At 29.7% G+C, this 20,806-nt stretch overlaps 1 protein-coding gene across 1 annotated transcript; it reads left to right on the forward strand.

Annotated features, from left to right (window-relative positions):
* Positions 1 to 2,681: 2,681 nt before the first annotated feature.
* LOC142330325 (uncharacterized) lies at positions 2,682 to 20,031 on the forward strand. The gene is made up of 2 exons (XM_075375546.1): positions 2,682 to 2,908; positions 17,969 to 20,031. Exons 1-2 carry the CDS (start codon positions 2,720 to 2,722, stop codon positions 19,895 to 19,897), a joined length of 2,118 nt encoding a protein of 705 aa, XP_075231661.1. The 5' UTR covers positions 2,682 to 2,719; the 3' UTR covers positions 19,898 to 20,031.
* Positions 20,032 to 20,806: the final 775 nt, after the last annotated feature.

The raw sequence follows: 20,806 nt of genomic DNA on the forward strand, positions 1-20,806 counted from the left end.
AAGCAATTATAGATTTTAATAACGAAATGAGCTGTATTTTTTTAATATTTTTTTTTAAATTTACATCATAATGCTTTTAGTTTCTCTAATGAACATCATTAGTAAATTTACAAGTAAAATTTTGAAAAAATTATATTAAAATAAATATTTCAATTTTTCATTAAAATAATTAGTTAAATATTAAGTAGATTTCATGTTAAAGAAATTAAAAGAGATAAATTTGTTCTATATTCTAACAAATATGATTACACAACACTGTAATCACCACTTAAAAATGAATGTTGTAAGATAGTTATTTTTTAAATATTTTCATACATTTTTTTACAGAATAGTTCAGTCATAAATTTTCATAACACTTTAAAACATAACAAAATGAAATACCTATAACTTATATGCCAATTCACATCAGAATAAATATTAACTTACTATTTCTGGACACTTAAAAAATATCAAATGTATACTTACAGTTCAAACTTTTTATTTCATTTTCCTAAAAAAAAAAAAAAAACATTTTCAGTGGTTTTACATTCATTAAGCACTTTCAACTATTTACATTTATCACTTATGCATAAGAAATACATACTCACTCAATATTGCTAAAAATTGAATAACATGCAAGCCTCTTGATTAAATTTCACCCAAAACATTTGTAAAAAGTACAATATGTTTATAAAGTGTTTAATAATTGAAAAAAATCAATTAACTTTTAATTTTCGTGTTAATTAACTTTTGTGTCAAAAAATAAATGGTGTCTTTTTTATTAAAAAAAAATACAGAAAATATTTGGTAGACAAGCAATATACTTTAGAAAAAATCAAATTTTCAGTAAAATACTTTTATTAATTTCTTATGTTTACAAATGAAGAAGTTTTTAGTGAGTAATTATGTATATTTAAAGTTATAATTTTATTATAAAAATTTTTCTTACTTGTAAGAAAAGTAACTAAGAATACTGAAATAAGTATAAAAAAATTTTCTGAGAAACGATGTAAACATTTAATCCTCTGATACAATATCTTATGTATTTTACATGTAATAATGCTACAATAAAACAACCAGGAATCATAAAATAAAAAAACTTATATCACCAGAAAGCAAGTTCTATTTATAAAAGAATATGTTTTTCTAAATCAAAATTAATAAAAACAAATAATAATAATATAACCTACATCCTTTCATGAGTTAATCTGGGACGCCAATAAACCCAAATATATTTACAAGCTTGGTGTAGAATCGAATTGTACTCTTCCTGTCTTTTGAAACTATAAACTTATTAGTCCAGTTATCTTTTCTTTTTCCTGTTTAGATTCCAGGAATTACCATTCAGGTATTAAATCAGAGGATGATATGTATGAGTGTAAATGAAGTGTAGTCTTGTACAGTCTCAGTTTAACGATTCCTGAGATGTGTGGTTAATTAAAACCCAACCACTAAAGAACACTGATATCCATGATCTAGTATTCAGATCCATATAAAAATAACTGCCTTTACTAGGACTTGAATGCTGGAACTCTTGACTTCCATATCAGCTGATTTGGGAAGTTGCATTCACCACTAGACTAACCGAGTGGGTTATTAGTCCAGTTATCAAAACAGAGTGAGATTTAGACCCTGGTAACATTACTGTCTGTAATTTGTAGCTTGTTACCAACAAAAAGGTGTACTCAGTCTAGAGTTTTCAGTTTCTAGAGCTTGTAAATAGCCAGATTCTTCAAACTAATATTAATATGTTACAATATTCTTAAAGTATTACATAATACAATTGTGGTATGCACTGAGCACTGAATTCTGTCACACAAATTGAATTTCTTAGACTGAAGTTTTCCGTATACGACATCACTATATTAAAGACCTTAGAATTAAACAAAGTGAAATGGAACAAGCTTATGGAGATCTTCAAAGGAAATGGTAAAACAAAATTTGTAATATAAAAAAAGAAAGGATATTTGTAATAACTTAAACCAGGCTTGCTAAGTTGTGGCCTGTAGATTGCATGTGTACACCCAAATCTAGCAAAGCCTTGATTTAAATATTAACAGTTACTAATATGTATTTATAAACTATTCCAAGATAAGTAGACTTTTAACTCAAAATTCTGAAAAAATGGAAATAGGTGATTTATTTTTTCTGAAGTATCAACTGCCATTCATATATAATTTTTAATAAATTTAAGCTCATCATTTTTCAGGTATATTTTTATCAGAGCTTTAGAAGTTTGTAACCTGTCCTGTAATATATTCAAGGCTTTTTTTCTATAAATCAGAAATGAAAGAGGGAAGATTTAAATTTGTTGGTGTATCTTTAGTTATAGCAATAAATTTAAATCAAATAAAAAAAATATCACATATTTAGATTTAATATGCCTAGTATAAAGAAAACACATCAGTGTTTTTCAAAAAAAATTTTAATATTTATCTACAGTTCATTTGACTGAAGGGCTGATTTCTTCCCCTTTTTCAAATAAGATTATACTGTTTTCAACTTATATTTTATAAATATTTGTTATTTTTTTATAGATATATATTATATGTGTTCTTAATGAATGATCATCAAATGATCCAGTAAATAATCCTATTAAAACTATAAATAAAAATAAAATTTCAATAATATACATAACTAAAATCAGATAACGTGTCGGCATTGCATAATAAGCAAAGATTATAGAACTATTACTTCAGTAAAATACAATATAATAATTCTTCTTTAGTATTTTTGTAATATGAACTGTGTTTACATATTTATCATACTATGGATTTATTATGGTTTAATATCATTTTGTCAAGCATGTTGTCCAGATTCAATGAGACATTTAGGTGAAATGATAGGACCATATGCTAGGGAATTTATACAATTACATGTTGATGTGGTACAGCAAGATCCAAGAAAATGTGGCCAACCACACGAAAGCGTAAGTGAAAAAATGTTATTCATATATTTTATAGCATTTTACTTATTCATTTATACATGTTACCTTTTTACAAATACTAGAATATTACCTTTTTGGTGTATGTTCTTATACTTTAAGTTGTATATCCATCCATAATGATTGTAGGCAACCCACCTTGATCTAGAATATAGATTATTAAATTAAAATACATTTAGTTTTTCTTAGTGTTTTGGTAGGTCATGATTTTCCCTGACCTACCAAAACACTCTCTCTACTTTTACAACTGCCACTGTCATTATCACTTCGACCACTACTACTACTACTACTTTTTTTTTATAACTTTAAGTGATCTATGGGTCATTTGTAAACCTAGTGCTCTAGGAGAGTGCAAATTTAGCTTAACAAGATCTTATATAAATTAGTTAAACATAAGTAGTACTTTCTTACATATATTAATTTTTTAGTTATGTACAGTTTCTTACCTTAAGAAAGTTATACTTCAAATATGACATAAAAATGTAAAACATTGTCACACTGTTAAAACACTTGTTACATCTGTGTTTACTACCAGAAATGCTGCACAGATTTTCAAAAAATAAACATCAAACAACTCACTACAGTTGTGCATGTGAGACTAGTTATTTTATTTACTGAATAAATACAAAAAACAAAATCTGAAAAACCAAATTGAATATGATAAAACATATATATATATAAAACAAACATATACTAAACAAACATATATTAGCATTCTCCCATCATGAAGTCATGATGCAAAATTTTTTGATAGCAAACTTATTTATTTATAAATAAAAATTATTTAATGTTATTTTTTAGAGTTTCATTAAATCCATATCTTAATAAAAACAGTAGTTTTTGCTGGGCATTGATTAAATCACTTGCATGTTGTTTTTTATATATATATATATATATACATATAGGATCCCCATTACAGCTTCTTCCACGCTATATGGTTATTTGTTATGTAACGGTTGTAGCTGTTATATGTAACTATCATAGCCAGTTCATGGCTTCCTTTGTTCACCCTTTCTGTCGAACTAGAGTTTAATGAACACATCAGGGCCCCAAGGACTGCTGTTTTTATTAAATTCATGATTGTGAGAATAATAATGATAAATAAAAATTAAAGCCTATTTAATTTATAAAAAATATTAGTATACTGTAATTTCTTCAGTATAGAAATTTCTTTCTGTTCTGTTTAAATTTCTTTAGTTCTGTTTTGGTCAGTACAGGTCCTGAAACTTGAGTGATCTAAGAATGTGGGTTTTAGAATTGTTGGCCTCTACCTTAAAAATATTAATTATAACTGGTTACCCATACTTCATACAGGTGAAAATGTATTTTGCGTGGTTCTTAGTGTTACCTGACAAACACCATTAGGAGGTGCTGTACTTCATTTCTTTTTTTTTACATTTTTAATTACTTTTATTTTATGTTTTTTTAGTAAAGTAACAGGAGCCAAATGCAGCCAGTTACATCGCACAAACAGTAACAGTGGCTTTGTTAGTTGAGCTGATGCGTCATACACTGTCGCACCCCATAAAAATTCAAAACTCTAAAAGACCCAAAAATGGTTGTTAGATATTTATCAGAAGAGTATTTGGAAGTCCCAATCAAGAGATTAGTTTTTAGATATTTACATAAAAATCGCACATGCCAAAAATCACACATCTTCATTTGTTACAGAGAAATTATAGAAAAAAAAGCCAGGTTTCAAAAAAAAAATTCAAAATTCATTACTTCTTAGATATACACATTAAGATTACACACACCAAAAATCAAGTTGATATCTTCATTTATTACCAAGCAATTAAAAAAAATAGTAAATTTTATTGTTACTCCATTTTAACCCTTCATACTCATGAATTCAAAGGAATTCAAATTTGTGGCACGTACACCATAAGAAGAACATGTATATAAACTTTCATCAATTTATCTTCAGCGATTTTTGCTGGGTGTTAATGAATCAGTCAGTATAAGTTGCTTTATAGTTTTCTCTCTCTCTATATATATATTTATATATATATATATATATAAAGTGTCCTCCTCTATGAATCATGAGACCTTGCCGTTGGTGAGGGGGCTTGAGTGCTCAGGGATACAGAGTAGCTGGACCGAAGGTGCAATCATATCGGAGAGGTATCTGTTGAGAGCCAGACTAAGGAATGATTCCTGAAAGAGGGCAGCAGCTCTTTCAGTAGTTGTTAGGGGCATGAGTCACAATGACTTAAATGGCCATATCAACATCACTCAGTCCTCTGAGTACTGCGCAGCTGAAAGCAATGGAAAACTACAGCTGTTTTTTTTCCAAGAAAATGTGGCTCTCTGCATTTTCACATACCAATAATGGAGGCGCCTTCCTTGGTAAAATATTCCGGAGGTAAAATAGTCCCCCCGTTCGGATCTCCGGGTGGGGACTACTAAGGAAGGGGTCACCAGAAAATTAAAAAATAACATTCTACGAGTCAGAGCGTGGAATGTTAGAAGTTTAAAAAAGGTTGGTAGGCTAGAAAATTTAAAAAGCGAAATGGAAAATGGATAGGATAAATGTGGATGTAGTAGGAATTAGTGAAGTTCGGTGGGAAGAGGAAGATGACTTTTGGTCAGGTGATTTTAGAATAATTAACTTAGCTTCAAATAATGGGCAGGCAGGGGTAGGTTTCATAATGAACAAGAAGATAGGGAAGAGAGTAGAGTATTTCAAAACGCATAGCGATAGAATCATTGTAATAAGGATAAAATCAAAACCTAAACCGACAACGATTGTTAACATATATGCCTACAAGCATGTAGGCTTATCCAATCTTATATATACGAGTATGTACTCGTATATATAAGATTGGAACTATTGTTATATGTATGTATGTTTCATTGAGGGGATTCACTGGAAACCCCCTTGACAAGCGATTATTTTAATTCTATTTACCTATGGTTCATTCTTGGAACCGATTATAAATAAACGAATTATGATACCCCCTAAAAAAAAAACAATAATCATTCTCTTATAATTAGATATTTTTAATTATATTTTGAACCATTATTTTTTTTATTCTTCACAAATTTATAACACTATTAGGTTATATAATAATAATTATTATTTTTAAAAACTAATACAATAATTAACTAACTAATAGTCTAAATACCAATTTTTACGACTGTAATACTTTCAATTTCCTGAGATTTGAGAATTTTCATTAAAATATTTGTTTTTCTTTTCACCACTACCTAGGCAAGAATTTTTAAAAATCTATCCTTAGTGACTACCTACGTTATAAAAATAATGTAATTTCCTATATTCAACTACTTAGGTTAACCGGTTTGAGCTATGCGATGTTGAGTCAGACAGTCAATCAGGAAACTTTGTTTTATTACATATAGATAACATATATGTATATATATCTATAAAAAAACTATGTATACTGAAAGATTAAACTTAAAGAGTTCTGTGAATTTATGGAAACAGATTACAAAAATGTATTACTTTATAGCAGCACAATGTTTTTAGTTTGTTACCTTCAATAGAAAGAATTATTTTGTTTTTTATGGTCTAAAATCATACTTCTCTTGTGACAAATGCACAAAATTGTTTGATTTTTTGAAAATCTGAAAAATGAACTATTTTTGAAAATTTTCTATGGTACTCTACAGTTATTTAATAATGTAGTTCAGAAATTGGAAGCTAATTCTATCAACAGAAGCATTTCAGACATTCTTAATTTATCAACTTCAGGAAAGAAAAACCCACAAATTAATAACATCTTTTGTCAAACAATTGCTATGGACTCTAAAAGAAAATAATGATGTTCAGGAACAAAAATTCTTCTCAAGCGTAGACAATTTTTATAATTCTAGTATCCAATACTAAGAGTTGTGAAGAACTAGTTTTGATAAAGTTAGTAAGTTTCAGTGGACAAAATCTACGAAATGAAATTGCCTGGTCTGATCTAGAAGAAAGTGCACAAGTTGTTAATGAAATTATAAAAGATTCCATAAATATTGATGACCTATTTGATGAACGTACATTGTTGAACCGGGTAATTCAAAACCAAAGGGTAGGTTGTGGTTCAAGTTCTGAAAAAGTACCAGATACTATTGAAGAGAAGTGGAATGCAATTTTTAAGGCGTTTCAAGACTTATTTCATGTTGCAATATTTCTAAAATGGTTGAGTTTGCAATGTCTTTGCCTTGGACATCTGCTCTAGTTGAGAGTTTTTTCAATTATGGGGAACAATTGGTCTGCAGAAAGGGGTCAACCTTCAGTCTACTGTTAAACATCTGCTAAATGTTAAAATTAATTCAAAACGTTTTGTGAATTTTATGTTGTAATTAAAACAAACAAACCATTTCTGAAAAAAGTCATATCTAATGAAAAATGCAACTGAATAAATAGTTTAATGTTTCACTAAACTGTTAAAATTTTAAAGTAATTTCAAAAATATATCCCGAGTTGGACCCAGAAAAATATGATAAGCCTATTTATTTAAGTTTATTTAAATTATCAGATTTAGTTTAAATAAGTTTTAATTTTTTCCATTTTCCCTAATCTAATATACATACCACACCTTATGTGGTTAAAGGAATAATAAAACCCTTCCAACGTGAGGTTTTCTTTATCTTTGATGTCAGTATATCGAATTGAATCCAGCCGATCAGCCAACCTGGAAAAGTGCTTTGATGTTATTTGTTTTATCAACCGATCGGTTTAGAATTCATAAACGTACTGATTACCATGACTGTTCTTCACAATAATAATTAGCTATTCTTCACAAAGGATCTACGATTCTTCAGGAAAATCTATGACATGTTACTTTAAAGCTTCTTTTTCTGTATTCACTAAGCTCAGTAATCTAAATTCTTTACCATTTGTTTGGATACATTTCCACACCACAATAGAAATAAAATTTCATGTTGTAGCATCCATGGCGCGTTGAGATTTTTTTTTGTTGAGTGAAATCTCTCCCGTGGAGGCCTACTATAAAACACTCAAAACTGTTGTGATAATGTCGACAGGGATCGACATTATGGGAATTTACTAAGAAATTCCCATAGGGAGTGGAAAAGGGTAGTTTTTCAACCAATCTGCAATTTGATCCCTTACACAGTCGTTTTAATTATACCAGGCAACAGAGTATTATTTTATTATTGTAAACATGTAGCGTATGTAAACAACTTAGAGGAATAAAAACGTCATGGTTATAGGTTTCTTATAATATATTCAAGTACACGAAACCTTGAGTCCTATTTTATAAAAAAAAAACCTTTGAGACCGACAAATAAATCTCCAAGTACATGAACAACAGAATGTTGCTCTTTAAATACCGATCAGTCATTCAATTGAGACATATCCTTGCTGGAAAATGAAGTCATTGAGTAGCTGAGGCATAAGCCATAATTGTAGTCGGGGGCTCCGATGATGCATTTGGGACCCTCATGTATGAGAGGAGGGACGCGGTGGTTTGGTTTGGTTTAGTGTAGGGACGGGAAGGGTAGCCTCTCAGTGGAGGGATGTAGTGGTCATCCAGAAGGGAGGGCTACTGCATCTTGATGAAACTGAGAGGACCCCGATGGGATGCCACAGAAAAGGCAAGACAGGGGGGCAGTCGACTGCCACGTCACTCTGACATTCCTGCGCATAGCCTAATGGCGGAGGCCGGGGATGTTGGGAGTGTTTAAGATTAAAAAAAAAAAAAAATCCATAATTGTAACATATCCAGGTATATCATGCCGGTTGCTGTCGTTTCCGTAAAAAAGAACGCCCCATACACTGCCTCACCAGAGATCGCACAGAAAACGTTTACTTTCGAAGAATCCCAAATGTGTTCCACATAAGCGTGTGGGTTTTCAGTTCCTCAAACTCGCACGTTATGGCGGTTTACTTTGCCGCTAATATGGAAAGTAGCTTCATCGCTGAAAATTATCTTGTTTACAAAACCTTCATCTAACAACATCTTTTCCTGTAACTGTAAACAAAAATCGAGCCTACGTGTTTTATCTCCATCAGAAAGACGCTGGATTAATTGAAGATGGTGATAGTACGGTTTGCATAATAAACGTTTACGGAGAACTCTCCACACTGTTGTTTTCGGAATTCCTAATTCTCTGCCTGAAGGCGCAGTCAATTTTGACGGGCTGCGAATGAAACTTGCACGCACACGTTCGACATTGACTTCTGAAGTTGATGGACGACCAGCTGATTTTCGCTTGCACAAGCAACCGGTTTCACTGAATTGTTTATACCATGCATGAATTGAATTGTCACTTGGTGGCTCCTTATGAAATTTCAACCGAAACGCACGTTGCACAGAAATTACTTACTTTGACAAGTGAAATTCTAACACACAAAACGACTTCTCACTTCCCGTGGCAGCCATTTTCTCTACTGTCGACGCCTAGCGAGCAAATGGTTTACTAACTGCCTAGTATATATGGAAAAAACTATTTGAAGTACTCTTTCGTACAGTACTTTTTTTATTGTTATGAGTGAAATAGTTTTTTGTTAATGAATTTTCGAAACTTCGAAGAACATTATGAAACGCTATATATATATATATAATTTTATTTTACCTACGGTGCCACGTTAGAAAAACTTAATTTAAAACAGTTTTAGTAACTCTTCAATGCTGTCATCAATATTATAATGTTAAATAAAAAAATAAACATTAGAAACAATTAAAAAATAAAACATAACAGAAATATCTTCACATATTCTTTCATATTTTCAAATCTATCTCCTTTAAGTATGTAAAATTAAATTTTGAACTAAAACAAATTGCTTCTTTCATCCATTAAAGTCCAAAGTTTTCATCATTATATGCACTCAAACTTTTGTAAATTTGATATTTTTTTATGATTAATTGAGGCTTGTTCAGGGGAAAATGGAATATAAATTTTATAGCGTATGAAAAATGCCATGCCTAACCAGGATTTAGACCAAGAATCTTCCAATGAAAGTGTCCAATGATTCCATTCAATCACTGGAAGTTAACATTTGTATGCAGGACACTTTTATTTCCTTCCATAACACAATGCAGACATTTAAGTTGTTCTGATAATAGACTTCACCTTTTATCAAGATCCTCCAGTGTGATTTCAAGGCAACTACAACCTTTTAAATAATTTAAACTTAAAATAACGTGGAATACTTTTTAAGTGCAAAGTGCCTTAAACATATTTCAATCTGCTATTTTATATTTTTCTGCAACACTAAAACTGTTAAACGACTGACAAATAACTGATAGGATCATTTTGGATCTAAACTAACTTACTTTGAAATCTTTCTCAATGTTTTAAATGCTCTATCAAGAAAAAGGAATGAGTGTTCTACAACTGGAATGTTAACTTCTTAATTTTTAAACAATATGTAACCAACAATGATACAAAAAAATTACTGTAGACTTTTTATTTTAATCCACAAAATATATTGGTTACTAAATATGCAGTTAAAACTTGTAAGTAAAACTTCGTTCATAATTTGCCCTTCATAGAATTTTGAAAACTGCCTATATCACCTAATTTGAACCTTCATTAAATTCATTCTTAGTCCATCCAAAAATAGAAACAATATCTTTAGATAGAATAATTTTTGAGCTTTAATAACTGAAAAATTGTAAATGTAAATTTGGTAACTATAACATCCAAATTGATTATACATCTTTGGTAAAACCTGAGTTTACCAGCCCAATGATAATATTACCAAATAATCTTTGTTTCTTAAAACTACATAGAAACAATAGTTTTATTTTATAAAATTATTTCAACTTAAAATTTAGCATTCACCTTTCAAACTAAATGTGTTTATCTTTAAACTACTGATGTTGGTTTTGACAGCAAATATTTATACCACCAAATTCACCTTTTGATATTGTTTAATGTGGTAGGAAATATAAATATAAGCTTTATTAACACTTGATAGAGCTAATAAATCTTGGTAGGTTGATATATTAAATTTTGTATATATATAGCCTACACAGGTGTATCACAATGTTCTCCCGCGACTTTCATAACCTACTATCGTGAAGATAATGCAAAGCATTCATATAAACATGTCCTAAAATACTACTAGTGAAAGATTTTGCTCGAATTTCAGCTATCCGGGTGAAATGAGGTCGTATTGAAATTTTTCGGATGTTTTTACCTTTAATGTACAATAACTTTGTTAAATTAGTAATAAACACATTACATTTTTAAAACAAACTTGAAGAGAATTTAATTCTGAACAAAACGGTATAAGATAAGATGAATAAAACAAAGAAAAATTAGAATTTTATTTAGAAACAGTACAATACTACATTTATCAGAAAGGTACTTATTTAATAATGTAAACAAAAACTAAATTCTTTTTTGATGATTTGAAAAATTTGTAAAAAATATTTACTGTTAAAAATTACTTTTAAAAAGTTAAACTGGAAATTACTACAATAACTGTAAAATAAATAAATAAAAATTACTTAGATAATAATTTTTTTATTAATGATAGAAATACAATAAATTATTTGAAAAATGATTATTTCAAAGTTGGTGAAAAGTAACAAAAGTAACAGTGACTAACAATGTACAATACTTTTAGTGATTAAATCATTCATTAAGGTACGTTAAGTATATCGAGTATTGTGAACTTTGCTGTTGTTAGCGAAGATTTTCTGTGAATTTTAGTTTGAACGTGATTGGTTTGCCATTGAAGTAATGTCGTACGTATTTACAACAGAGGATACGCTAATATGGTATTTTTTTACCATGTATGTAATGATAATGCTACAGTTCCTGCAGTAGAAAATGAAATACCTTTTCCGAATTGCAGGATTCCAGATCCCAAAACAATTGGTGCGACTTTTCGCAATCTTCGGGAAACACGTTCACTACCTAGTACTCGTACCAGCTACGAACGATCTGTCCAATACGACGCTGTTATTGATGAAATTACAATCTATGTAGTTCAGCGCAGTCCAGGCCTCAGTACACAAACCCACAGGGTTGGTCTAGTGGTTAACGCGTCTTCCCAAACAAGCTGATTTGGAAGTCGAGAGTTACAGCGTTCACAAGTCCTAGTAAACCCAGTTATTTTTACACGGATTTGAATACTAGATCGTGGATACCGGTGTTCTTTGTTGGTGGTTGGGTTTCAATTAACCACACATCTCAGGAATGGTCGAACTGAGAATGTACAAGAGACTACACTTTATTTACACTCATACATATCATCCTCATTCATCCTCTGAAGAATTATCTAAATGGAAGTTACCGGAGGCTAAACAGGAAAAAGAAAGGCCTCAGTACACAACTTTCTAAGCGGATCGCATTCGATGGTTAGATGGACACTTAAACAAAATTTACACCATTAGATCATTAGTTCAAAATTTGCACAGGAGACGGTCCGCTTCGTTTGAAGTTCTGCAATGGGTGGAATATAACAATCGACAACTCAACAAGTATGTTTTTTTTTTTTTTACCGTCGAGGCAAATTTCACTCGAGATGGCATCAACAACTTACGCAATGAGCATACACGGGCAGAAGTAACTCCTCATGAAACGGTGGAAGGCAATTTTCAACACTGATTTAGCGACGATGTATGGTGCAGCCTTCTTCACAATCAGCTGTTTGGCCCGTTCTTATTACCTGTTCTTTCTTTTTCTGTTTAGCCTCCAGACCCACCGTAAGGTATTGCTTCAGAGGATGATATATAAATGTAAATGAAGTGTAGTCTTGTACAGTCGCAGGTTGACCATTCCTGAGATATGTGGTTAATTGAAACTCAACCACCAAAGAACACCGGAATCCACGATCTAGTACTGAAATCCGTGTAAAAATGTCGGCAATATCCGTAACTCCCGAGGCTGATTTTGTTTAAGTGTGCGGTATGTTTATTATTATTAGGATTTGAACCTAAGAACTCTCGACTTCGAAATCAGCTGATTTGCGATAACGATTTCACCGTTCATCTTACCTGGGCGCTTAAATGCTGAGGCCTACTTGCACTTTTTTGCAGCTCCTGTTTGAAGATGTTCGTCTAGCGCTGAAACGCAAAGTATACTTCCAGCACGATGGCGCGCCTCCCCACTTCTCTTGTGCCGTTTTCACTCACTTAAATCATTTCCCTAGAAATCGATCGGTCGTGGAGGCCCACAACCCTGGCCACCAAGATCATCTGATCTAACACACCTTTAGAGTTTTGCGTCTGAGGATGTAGAAAAATATTGTGTACAAAACAAAAACACATTCTCGCGAAGAATTAATTGTCCGCATTATGGATGCGGCTGAGCAACTTATGGACAGTCCTGAAGAATTAAATAAAGCAACAAAACAATGTCAAGAAATGTGTTGAAAATGGCAGGCTCATTTTATAATATTTATTATAAACTGATTCGTATAATGCACTTTGGCGTAATGTACTGCTTCTAAATAAAATTAGAATTTTTCTAACTTTTCTGTTTTATTCAACTTATCTTACACCATTTTCTTCAGAATTAAATTTTCTACAAGTTTAGTTTAAAATTTTATGTTTTTATTACCCATTTAACAAAGTTGTTGCACATCAAACATAAAAAAAAAAAGATTTTTTACCCCAATTTATTGGTTTTCATGCTAGATTTCTCAAAAACTACTGCAAGTACGGTTTCCGGGACCCATTTTATTCGATTTTTCATCTCAAAAACCAAAAGAAATCACTAATTCTACTCCTTAATTAACATTCTAAAAATTTCAGTACAATCTCATTTCACCGAGGTAGCTGAAATCTGAGTGAAATCTTTCACTTTCCTTAACTCACAAAGGAAGGATTTTTTGGACGTATGAACATGAACATTTTTCATCATTTTCACGAGTAGAGTAGGTTATAAGTCCCAGGAGAACTTTGTGATACAATATGCATATATATTACAACAACAGATTGAGACAAATGCAGGCAGTCACAATACTACATGTTGTGATATTCATGAGAGACTAGATCTTGTAATTCAAATGAACATAATATAACTATAATAAAAAAACGTCTGACAACTGTGGGTTGTTTCTGTGGGTTTACACACTCAACTTAATTTAAATTATCATTTTCGTTTATTTAATTCAATGATTCTAACGAAAGTGTGCGCGCATACCATATTTAATTAGCGCGAGTGTGGCGGCGATGGTCAGCACTAATTAAACTAATGAGGGGGGAATTTCACAACTTACATAGAACAAATTTCGTTTGTACAGTCGGCAGTCTGGTGTAGCCGCGAGGCTTAACACATCAGGTACCCAGTTAACTGGGTGATCGAGTTCAAGACTCAATCCGATCGAGTTACTTCTTTACACTTCAAATATTATTCATTTATTTAATTTTATCTCTCACCTATAACGTCACAATGTACCAGTAATTTAGAACATTTTTTGGTGTAAAGGCACGATTTTGCAAAAAAACGTTTTTGCAAATATTGTAATGTTTTAATTGTAACAAATGTGCCTAAGAAAAATATGACCTTAATTGTGCGAAATCTCAAGATACTGAAAGTGACCTTGCTGTACAGCCTCACCCCTTGACCTTTTAAGTTGAAAATTTAATGACATCAATTCCCCACATATAGAAGTAATCTGACCAAGTTTGGTCAAAATCGGTACAGTAGTTCTGGAGATATAAGGTGATTTAGAGGAAAACATCATACATACATGAAACATTGACATCCTGAAAATTTCCATCCAGTTTTTTGGGTTTCTTAGGTGTCAAAACGTCAAGATCCAGTGAAAACAGCATTTACCCAAATTGGACTGATTATAATACTTTTCCTTCTAGAGCTATAATGGTATCTAGACAGGAAAGTAAAATTAATATTATTATTTAAATATAAACTATATAAAATAACATAAATAAAAAATCAGTAATAGAAATCAAAAGAAAATAAACTTAAATACTCTAAGCCAGCTAAGAAACATTGGTTATTCCTACTAGAAAATTAAGGTACATCAAATTATCACAACGCACAATTGTCTAATTACATAACTGTATGCTATTAAACATAGAGTACTGTAATCATGTTATTTTACTGATTATCACTAGCAATATTAAATAAACCATCAGGTAGAGTACCTTGAAGAAAATTCACAAACTGAGATACAACATCTGCTCTTTATAAAACTAAATATATTAATGTAGTATAGAACATTTAAATTAAACTAAAACTTAAAACTAATGACAGCATCAATTTTGCAGAGTTTCTTCATTACACAACACCTTTAAAATTATGTTACTCAGTAAGGTTGACATTAAAATTGTTTGAACTGTTTGTTATTAATATATACGTATTATATACCTATAAAGATACATTAAATTAAAATTGTTTGAGAAAAAAAATCTGGATAACAAACTGTTATAATGAATTTTAAATTTATATTTTCTTCCCCAAACTAAATGGTGTATAATAATGTAGATGAAATATACAGTTTATCAATGCACAGACTTAACTGAAGGTCACCAATGACATTCTTTATTCAACAATTTGTGAATGATTAAATTTATTTATTCGCTTAAATTCTGTAGATTGAATCAATGGAAATTGTATAAAAACAAAAAATAAAATTTTTCATAGGAATATAATAACGATATTTAATAATGTTATAAATTTAAAAAAATAATTAATGAAAAAGAATGTATTGAATGTGAAAAACTACCTTCATTGCAGAATTAATTTTTTTTAACTTAATTTTTCCAAAATCATATCATACAATTTTTATAAGATGTCTATTAATATTAAGTAATGTGTAATGCATATTGTTATAATTATTATTTTTAAAAATGCCTTTTCAGATACTACTTTTTAGTTTCAAAAGTTATAAAATTTTGTTCTTATTTCATTTCTCTAAAAAGCTCTATAACTAATTTCCTTTCCTTTCCTTCTAACAGTTTTCAACACCTTTTACTTGACAAATTATCTACTGCATACATGCCTTATGTCTCTATTTCATCTAAACAGATTACTGTAATTAAATTTCCATAATTTTCTTTATGTTTACACTTTGAATCCTAAAATAATTTTCTCACAGTGTTGTTCATGAAATAACATAGTTGCTGTTCTACCTTCAAACTCATAATTATTCTCATCTCCACAATTAAATTATATGAAGAATTATACTAAGTTCTGACACTCCCCTATCAAGCAAGCAGAGATCACAATTAAAGGTCAATGATTTTTTTCAACAAAAAAGTGCATTAATTCTTAATTCTTTCTTACTGCATTATAGTCATAATGCACATAAAGCATATGATGTAAAACAGGCAACAGTCAGTTGCTGTCTTGTAAGTAATGATTTTCACTAGAGAATCCCTATGAAGAAACGAGTGAGGTATTGTGGAGCTGAATATCTGCATTTTGATAAGCTTCGCATGCTAATGTGTAGCATTGTATTTGGCTCAGTGAAAAAGATGACAAAAGATAACTTCATTCTTAATTTTCCTTAGTAAGCCAGAAATGAGATATTTGTTATGAAAGTCATTCCATAATTAAAGAAACAAATTGCTGTGTAGCGAAAACAGTTAGTTTATCAGTGTGACATTTTTCACTTCTCAACATAATCTACACCAATATTCACACTTGCCCCATCTCTGAATCAGCTTATGAACTAGAATGATGCCTTTTTGTGCAAAACCCCAAGGTGTTTTTTTCAATACTACTGACTTTTTGTCAATAAGCATGCCGCAGTAGTATGCGCTGTTTAATGTTCGCTGATCATCTAGAAAATCTACAAAAACCAAGGCTTTTGCATCTAAAAGTTTGTCATCATGATTTTTCCTGCTGATAGTCAGATTCAGAATTCTTTCTTGACAGGTGAATTCATGTGCTTCCATTCCATTTGATTCCAGCTCATAATGGGTAACCCAAGTCTCAACACAAGTTAAAATACTGATCAAAAACATCACCTTCTTACTGACACTGCTGTTTCAGCTCTCTGCACATGCGATGTTTTGTCTCCTTGTGGTGAACCATAACCTCTCTTGAAATCCATCTTGCACTTGTTTTACAGTACTTGCACTTGTTGGTAATAATGTTATTGTATCAATACTTATTTGCAATTTTTTATCTATAATCTCAACTGTAATCAGTCAGTCTTCTTGGATGAGAGAGTCTATGCTAGTTTTGGCCATCCAGAACAGTACTCGTCAGTCATTGAAGTTCAACTGCCTTAAAATTTTTCTTCCAAACTGTAAAAATCTGTGCAATTCATACAATTTTGTACATATTATTTGGTCATGAAAGAGTTAACCGGTTTTTCACCTTCAGTAGCAAAAAAGCACATCACTGGATATTAAATTCACAAACTTCAAGAGGACTTGCCATCATAAAATGAGATTTTAACATTATAAACAAACATAATTTTAATCAAACAGCTAATCAAGAGTCATCTCAGAATTACCAATTTACTGTTTAAAAACTAATATAACCTTCTTACCAACTGATTTGCCTTCACAGCTACTCATCTCTTTAATTATTGAATGACCCTTATATATTGAGAATGACTATGTATTTTAGGAGCATTCTATATCAGGTTGCCTATAATCATTCTGATTACAGCACTCTAAACATACACTCTAAAAAAGAAAATCCTGCTCTTCTTCCCAGCTTAACTAGTTCCTAATACATCTGTAATCATATATTATTTTAAATTATCTAGCCTACAATTCTTATTTAAAATCTGGAAATAAAAAAAAGGCCTATAAATGTTACAATTTATTTAACTAAAAGTTCAATTTAATCAAATTGAAATATTTGAAACCCCAGTTTTTTTAAAGCTGCTGAAAATATCAAAATATCTCATAACAAATAGATGCATTTGTCTAATCTAACAAAAATAGAAAATAAAAATACAATCAAAATCACTTGAATGAACAAAATATGATGAATACATACACATTTAATCTTTTATACTTTTAATTACAACTTCATAAAATAAATTTAAACTTACATTAATTTTTTTTTGTAATTTATAGTGTAAAATAAACAATGAACAGTTACTAAAATATGCATGTAATAACATTAAAAAATTGACAGAAATGTAACAGAATAACAATTAAATGAATTTTATTGTTTTTTCAGTGTATATTAGAGTCAGATTGTTGCCCAGAAAATGAATGTATGATGACATCAGGACTTCCAAGAGAAGAAGGAATTCATAGTGTGTGTCTGCCAAAAAAATATGATAAGTATGTTGAAAAAACAACAACCTCAACTAGTACTAGCACTACAGAAAAAGAAACAGAACAAAATTACAACGAATATCAACAACCGGCACAAAATCCCATTTATAATGAAAATTCTAATAATTACTATGAACAAAAATATGGTTATGAAGATAATGAAGGAATGACAAACTCATATGAATACAATGAAAATTATCAACAAACGAATAACTTTACACAAGAAGAAAATAAAACTGATAAATCATTACCTGAAAAATTAAATCAAACAAAAGATGGACCCTCAATTAGTAACAAAATGATTCAAAAAACATTAAATGAAACACACAATAGCATAAGTAAATTGACAACGAATAGGATTATTACTTCTATTAATGGTACAAACCCATTAGATTTTACACCAACAACATCAATTGAGAATTTAAATTTTAATAATCAGTCTTCTCGTAATTTAAACCGAACAACAAGAATGATACCAACTATATATCCAAAAATACCAGAATATTTAAAAAATATGGAATATAATTATAGCCCGTCATATCATCAAACAAATAAACAAATCAGAGGACATATAACAACAAAAGATACACTAATTTATTCAAAAACACATAATATTAATCTAAATAACAAAAAAATACAAGAGATTTCAACTCCAAATATAATTAAAATTAATAAAACCAATTTAAAACTAGTAAAAACAAATGTACAAAAATCTGAAAATTCATTAACCACAAATCAATCTGGAACTGATAATATCATTAACACTTTCCACACAAATGTAATATATACAAATAAATCTACAACAGAGAATATACCTAAACCATTACAAAAAGTACTTACAACAGCTCCAACAAAATCAATAATAATAATTACAACTATTAATAAAAATATTAGTACTATAAATACAGCCTTAAAAACGATTAAATTACAAATAACATCAGTTAGTAAAGCTACAGATACAATCAAAACTATTAATTTAACAACATCTCAGAACAAAAATAATCTTAAAGAAAATATTACAAATCGAATAAATACAAAAACCTTTAATCGAAGAAACAATTTATCACAAGAAAATACAACAATTATTATTGCAAATAATGTTGAAACAACAACAAAAAAATCGTTTATAAGTGATTTATTGACAACACATAAAACAAAAGCATTCCATTTAGGAAAAAAATTTAATATTAAATCTCCATTAAAATCAAGTGATATTATGAAATTTATTAATTCATCAAAAAATGCAATAGTAAGAAATTTAGAATCATTAGGAAATTCTTTTCTACACATACTTAATACAACAGATAACATCCCAGAAGTTGGAGAATTATTAGATAATAAAAATGATACGAATAACAATTTTCAGAACAAAAACAATTTAGAAAATAAAAATATGAGTAACAGTACAAATAATACAACAGATATCTTTGAAAACATAAAAAATAAGTTTATTATTAAAGATAACATTAGTACTAGTGAGTTAAAGAAAAATTTAAAATTACTAAAAAACTTTTATTCAAGTAAAATTAATTTTAAAAATGATTTAAAATCATTACGAGATAAATTTTATAAATTGTTTCCAGAATTTAAGAATATTTCAACATTCAATAATAATACTACAATTGATGGTCTTGAAAATGATAAAAAAACAATTAAAAATATAAACAGGGTAGAAAAATTATATACAAATAAGTCTATTGATAACAGTAATTACTATACAAAAAGTAATGCACCAGAAACAGAAAATAAATCAACAGTACATCTAATCACAACCAACAAAATATTGAATATTACTAACACAACACCTACTGCTGTTACTAAAATATAAGATTATTTATTTTGTACGGGAATACACAAATTTTCAATCTTGTCAAAACGTTTATTAGATATTGCTCAGATTTGTTCATTTATTATATCTGTTTATGGGTTTTTGTAAATTTCTTAATGTTAAAGTAGGTTAAGATGTAGCTCATTTTCAATAAAAGTCAAGAATACACATGATTGTTGTATTTCTCATTTGTTTCACTGATATAAATTGTAAATATTATTTCTAAATTTCTATTACATTACTTTTAAGGATTCATTAAATATTTGTTAAAGATACATCCTGTTTGTGCTTTGAAAACACTTTATACATGAAGAAGGTTTGTTTTAATCATTCTGAGAAGGTTTGTTTGTTTTATTATTTTATCTAATAGGACAGTTATTACATTGTATATAACTGTGTGTGTGTGCACATGCATGTGTGTGTGTGTGTGTGTGTGTGTGGGTGGGTGTTTGTGTTACAATTGAATTCTTTATCTAATTTTTATCGTTTCTCATCTTTGTGTTTCTTTCTCAAGAAATCACAGTCATTTTTTCAAACGTATAATAATTTTTTAGGCCTTTCTCATTTAAATTAAAATTAAAAGTATATTTTACTGTATGCTTTTATACATAAAACTGCAGTGTAAACTAAAGAAATTTTTTTCAATTGTACTTTGACATCAGTTTTTTAAAGTTGACACAATTTTTTTTTTTAATCACAAGTCAGTCGACTCATTTGATACCATTCTTCATACCTTTCTGTTTTGGGCTAATCTTTTTTTTAATGTATTACCATATCCTACATACTATCTGTTTTATAAATTCTAACCTTTGTTTTCCTTTACATTTATTCCTCTCCACATATACCTCTGTCACTAGGTTAAGTAAAACTGGATGTCTTAATTATATGACCCACCAACCTACATCACCT

Source organism: Lycorma delicatula, chromosome 9 (assembly GCF_047948215.1).
Source record: "Lycorma delicatula isolate Av1 chromosome 9, ASM4794821v1, whole genome shotgun sequence".
Lineage (NCBI taxonomy): Eukaryota > Metazoa > Arthropoda > Insecta > Hemiptera > Fulgoridae > Lycorma > Lycorma delicatula.

What these genes read in the sequence shown, in the direction of transcription:
- LOC142330325 (XM_075375546.1), top strand. Translation starts at nt 2,720, where the DNA reads ATGAACTGTGTTTACATATTTATCATACTATGGATTTATTATGGTTTA. An exon ending in GTGGCCAACCACACGAAAGC is followed by an intron (nt 2,909 to 17,968) that starts GTAAGTGAAAAA and finishes TTGTTTTTTCAG; the next exon opens with TGTATATTAGAGTCAGATTG.